Source organism: Otolemur garnettii, unplaced genomic scaffold, assembly GCF_000181295.1.
Source record: "Otolemur garnettii isolate 467f Iridium unplaced genomic scaffold, OtoGar3 scaffold00059, whole genome shotgun sequence".
Classification (NCBI taxonomy): Eukaryota; Metazoa; Chordata; class Mammalia; order Primates; family Galagidae; genus Otolemur; species Otolemur garnettii.
The window spans coordinates 1,641,595-1,647,362 of record NW_003852454.1 but is presented as its reverse complement, the minus strand read 5'-3'; the positions used below and the strand labels follow the sequence as shown (position 1 = coordinate 1,647,362).

General features: G+C 36.9%; 1 protein-coding gene across 7 annotated transcripts in view; it reads right to left on the bottom strand.

Moving 5' to 3' along the window:
* DPP10 (dipeptidyl peptidase like 10) overlaps nt 1-5,768 on the bottom strand; it is a 1,381,219-nt gene that overhangs the window by 21,489 nt on the left and 1,353,962 nt on the right. For all 7 annotated transcript variants that reach the window (XM_003792626.2, XM_023514792.1, XM_023514795.1 and 4 more), the window contains 2 exons: nt 3,117-3,311; nt 2,404-2,458 (listed from right to left, as the gene is read on the bottom strand). In XM_003792626.2, coding sequence (XP_003792674.1) covers nt 2,404-2,458; nt 3,117-3,311 — 250 coding nt within the window. The remainder of the gene's footprint in view (nt 1-2,403; nt 2,459-3,116; nt 3,312-5,768) is intronic.

The following is a 5,768-nucleotide window of genomic DNA, read 5'->3' as shown; positions in this document are numbered from 1 at the left end:
ACAGCAACCTCTAGCTCTTGGGCTTAAGCGATTCTCTTGCCTCAGCCTCCCAAGTAGCTGGGACTACAGGCGCCCGCCACAACACCTGACTATTTTTGTTGCAGTTGCCACTGCTGTTTTAGCTGCCCAGGGCCGGGTTTGAATCTGTCACCCTCAGTATATGTGGCCAGTGCCCTACCCACAGAGCCATAGGTGCCACCCAAGTTCTACTAAATCTTAAGGGTAACAGTGTTCTTTCATATCCTCAGAAAGCCAATTTTTAGTTTATAATTTAACCACAGATATGCACGCTGGTTTTAATTGAAATAGAAACTTTTTCCATTTATATTTACACTTGTTTATATCCTATGTCACCTCTTGTTTGTTAGATTTCTAGAGTCATTGCCTGGAGGCTCATGAATTCCCAAAATCATGATAGGGTGACACAATGTGAGATTCTGAACTTCTGAATCTGAGACCCAGAATCTTATTCTCCCATGATTTATAGGCTAAACTCCAAATTTCTTAGTTGCTATGGAGTATCCTCTCATGTCTGTGCTCAGCCTTTCCCCCATTCTCACTGCCATCCCCCATGCGAGTCTTAGTTATGATCAATTACTTTACTTTGTATTCTCTAAACACACTCTCCTTCCTGACACTGTACATTTACACAAGACTCTTGACTTCCCCTCTACCTATTTAATGATTCTCATCATCCAGTTCATGTCCCATTTCTCCATGAGGCATTTTACAACTTTTTGGGTGTTCTCTAAATTTTCATGACTGTATAATTCATTGGGTCCTTTATGTACATTTACAAACATAGTAAGTAGAACCCTGAAATATGGAAGCCCTGAGTCCTTTGTAAATTATTACATAAATCAGGACCATTAAGGAATAAAGCGGTCACCATATAAACATTTTTGTGGGAGGGGCAATAACATATCATTTAGCCATGTTTAAGTTCACTGTTCAGTTGTGTCAAGTATAAAATCAGGTTGTTGTAGGACAGATGTCCTGCACACCCATGAAATCACTCCCTCTTTTCTCTTTCCTCCCAAACCTCGGCAACCACCATTTCACTCTGTCTCTGTGAATGTGAGCACACTGGATATGGTATATAAATGGAGTCAAACAGAATTTGTTTCTTTGTGACTGGTTCACTTCACGTAGCACAATGTTCTCAAGGTTCCTCAATGCTAGTGCACAAGATAGGATTTCACTATGCACTTTCTGATGCATCTAACACCTTTTATTTCTTTAGGATGATCACTTTCTTAGTGACTATCTTTAATCTTTTGCACTAATCTTTACCTTGGGTGTTTACAGTCAATTGCAGAAGCACTAGTCACAAAATATTTTTATTGTTCTGGTGAAGATTACTGACAACAGGAACAGAATGTTGCAAAGGTCTAGTGTATTGCAGATGTTTGAAGTGGTAGGAGAACGGTGGGGATTTGCACTTAATTATATCTTACTCATTTGTAAAGTGCCTTTTCATGCACCTACCTGTCAGTCTGCCCCATTAAAATGGACGTTCCAGTTAAAATTACCAGTTATTTCATGTCAGAGCTCTCTGAGTTCACTCATGAATAATGGAACATATTATATGTTTAAATCCATGGACACTAAGAATTTGCTTCATTTCCAAACTAAAATAGTTCAAGGTCTTCTTCTTTCTTTCATCATATTATCCTTACAATGAGCTGTCCGGTGGTGTGTATACACTAGATACTCAATGAATATCTATGTGAGATCCATTTCCCTGCTGTGAAAATGATGTTGAACCTGCCATAATGGTTATTGTAATGAAGAATAAATACTTTGCAGAGAGCACAGAAGAAATAAAAATTATGCAGATTGGTCTCCTTTCAGCTTCTAAGCCTGTGTTGATCTTTCTTAAGGCTGTGGTACTTGCTGTTCCTTCTGTGGACGATACTCTGCCTCGAGGGTTTGTTTGAATGGCTTCTTTCTGTCCTTTAGCTATCAGCTTCAACATCACCTCATCAGACCGGCTCCACGTGACCTCTCTGTCTAATAACAGGGGCTCCTATTGTGGTACCTTCAATCTATCAAATTTTTATTTCTTCTTAAGGCTTATTACTATATAAAACTATGTTTTCTATCTGTTTACTGTTTCCTGTCCTGAGAAGATAAACTCCATGAAAACAAAACCTTGTTTTGTTACTGTTCTAACACCATGCACCAACTAAATGTTCAATAGTTGCTGAATTAACAAGTGACTAATATATACACACATATTAATTATGCTGCTACCTTTTAAAGGGTGGTAAAAATAAATTATAGTATAAGGAAGAACGTTATGCTGTATGTGTGTGTATATACATATCCATGTACATGCAATTCATATATATCTGTGTGGATGGGGCACAGACAGGTAGTTTTAGCATTTCTACTATTTACCTTTCCAAAAATGCTTAATCTTTTGGAGTCAATGTATGGCTGTTTTAGTAAAAACCTGCAATGAAAAAGAAAAAAATAGAGTTATATCTTCTTGAGTCCAATGTAGATGTAAATTTATGCTTGACACATAAACACCCTCAAAAGTCAATGACGAGTGATGCTTTATTGACGTACATGGCTGTATTTATGTGGAAGGGCTATATATTACAAAATCCTGCTACTCGATGTGATGGCCTGGCTGAGCTTATTGTAAATGCAGAATCATGGGCCCTTTTCCTGGCCCACTGAATCAGTACCTACCTTTTAACAATATTCTATCTAATTTTCATGTACTGTTGTAGAAAGCTTACTTAGGTTACATTTTCATGTCAGTGTGGTAATTTTATCTGTGAAATTTTAAGAATTATAATTAACTAGGCAATTAGTAGACATTGTAGACTAATATGAACAGATAATATAGTGGTATAATTAATGTATCTTCTATTTTCATGCATCAAAAGTGATATCTAATTCCAGAGGTGAAATACGAGAATTTTGTTATTATAGTACTAAGGGTGAGAGGCACTTTAAAAAATGCAAGACATTCTATAATTAACTTAGAAAATTGCCCAATAGCTAAAATAGAAAGCACTGAGTCAGGGTTAGTACTATTGCATGTCGTATATCTAGATATTGTCATTATAAAAAAAATAGGAAAATGTGTACCCACTTACTTCACAGCTGCTATTTGGTCCTTTACTTCTACTGAACCTAACTTTCGATGAATCTCCTGCAAAATTTTCAGACCCTGGAATCCACTTCCTCTGCCATCAAATCTTGCTACAATGACATTATCTGTGTCGACAAGTACGGAATCCCAGTCAATATGGAATTTATCATTAACTAACTGGCCTCCTGGTTCTTCATCCCTGCAAATATCAACATATTAAACCAAAACAAGAGCAATTGAAAATCCAGTAAAAATCCAACCTTTCACATTTACTAGTTAACAAAACTTATGAAAAAGGTCTATGTCGGTTATTAGAATTTTTGTTAATTCTTGATAATAAACTTGAAGGGAATAATGTAATTTTCCTTTTGTAAAACTTTAAGTGAAAAGTTTTCAGAGTGAAACAAAAATATGGACTTAGAAATACACAGTAAACATTACCTTCACTCATTTTTGAGAGGGAAAAATAAAGAAAAAGACATGATGCTTTCTGTAGGTAATTCTAAAAATGGATTGTCTAATTGAGTCAGGTCTACTTTTATTGGGTTTCTTCCAGACAGTATGGTTTAGAAGTGTCTTGCGGATGGCTTACAAGGGTTGGAGGGTCTGACAGAGAGCAGAATCAATTACAGAAACTTGATAATAATTTACCAAGAAGTATACAACCCTAAAGAATGGTGGACTCAAGAAATACTGTATTAATATTTTCTGAATTGCTTTGTTAGTTTGTTTTTGTGGTGGAATTCTCACTGAGGAGAATTTAAGAAAACAGTGAAAAAAAATTTTTTTCAACACTAAGGTTGGCCTCAAAAGAAGAAGAGACATGTATTTGAACAATTTGGAATTGAGAAGTAAAGAAGGGCACACAAATTATGAATCATAAACACTCTCCAGAAAGAAAAAGGGGTATAATTTTAAAGTGTTAGTTTAAAATGGTATTCATTATTATATTTTGTAGAACAGAAAATAAACTGAAAAAGCAGATTATCATAAATTCACACAGATTATAGTTCAAACAGCAATTGTGCCTGTGATAGATTTGAGGATTATCCAAATATTCAGGTTCGAAAGGATCGACATTGTTAGCTGCGCTGCATGCCGAAATCTCCATCCTACTCACTCTCTTTAGGGTAGGGCTCCAATCTCTTCTACCCTCAAATTGGGGAAGCTCCAATACACAAATCAATCCTCACTAACAAGCTTTTAGGTTATCAGATTTACTAAAGCAGATCATCTCTCTCAGCAACAAATGGAATGGAGTGGGTATAGGGTTGTGCGGCACCAGCAAGTTAGGTAAAGGAGAAAGAAAAGAATAGGGTAAAACACCAAGCAACTAAAATGTTTGAATGATGAATTGTGGGCTGAATTGTGTTCTTCCCCAATTTATATGTTGAATCTCTAACCCTTAGTTCCTCAGCCTACAACTGTGGGGACTTAACACACCCCACATGAACGAACACTCCTCCTCAGTTGGAAGAAAAGAACACAAAGAGCTTGCTATCCCTACCCCAAAAGTCTGCACCAAAAGACCCCAGTCTACCCAAATCCTCTAGCAGGCAGTGGAATTTTCCCATGCCCTACAGCCCCATATATGGAGTCTCCAACCACTCTCTGTGTGGATGCCACCTTGGCCCAGGTGAGTCTCTATCCATTTCATTTAACCTGACCTAAACTTCTCCATTCTCTGGTTTCATCTCTGGGTATAGTTCAGTTGACCTTTCAGTTACTATATTTAGACACATGACATTTAAGGAGATAATTAAGTTAAAATGAGGCTTTTAGTGTGGGCCTTAATCCAACTGACTGGTTTCCTTATAAGAAGAGGAAATTTGAACACACAAAAAACCCAGAAGTACAACAGAAGGACTGCGTATGAAGAGGCACAAGAGGCTTTCCATCTGCAAGCCAAGGAGAGAGGTTTCAGATGAAACCAAATCTGCTGATACCCTGATCTTGGATTTCTAACCTCAAGAATCATGAGAAAATAAATTTCCATTGTTCCAGATACCCAGTCAGCGGTGTTTCGTTAGGGTGGCCCTAGCCAACTAATACTAATGCCTTCTGTAGGCCAAGTTCTTGAGATCCATTATCTCTTTTACTCAACACTCCCAAGATTCAATTGATATTTTGGGGAGAACTGTGGCTGTTCCATGGCTTATCACATGCCTGATAAACTGAAGAAACACTGTACAAAAAGAAACTGTGCCATGAAAGTTAGTTAATCATGGCTCCCCTCATTGTTTCCTAAATCACACATTTAACAGTGATCTTCTGACTAAAATCTAAATCTCAATCTGCGTTTTCCTTCTGTGGTGTTTGCAACTTAGCCCTTTCTTTCTTTTATATTTTACTTTTAAATTTAGTTTTGTTTTGCAACCTTAAATCTTGATCATATGATTGGAAATTAGTTACTATACATATCGACCTGCTCTAACCTAGAATTCTAATTGCTTCATTCAGAAGAAAGTATGGAAGTGTTTTTTCAGCTTTCTGGGTGATAATTCAGACAGCTTGCTTAGCATTTGAGTACTACCATGAATCATTTTCACATGACTTGTACAATTTCTAGTGCGTGTAGGACATGGCCAATGCTTGTTGAACTAGACTTTAGAAATATAGACTCAGGTGAGTTTTAAAATGGAAAGACCTTAAAAAT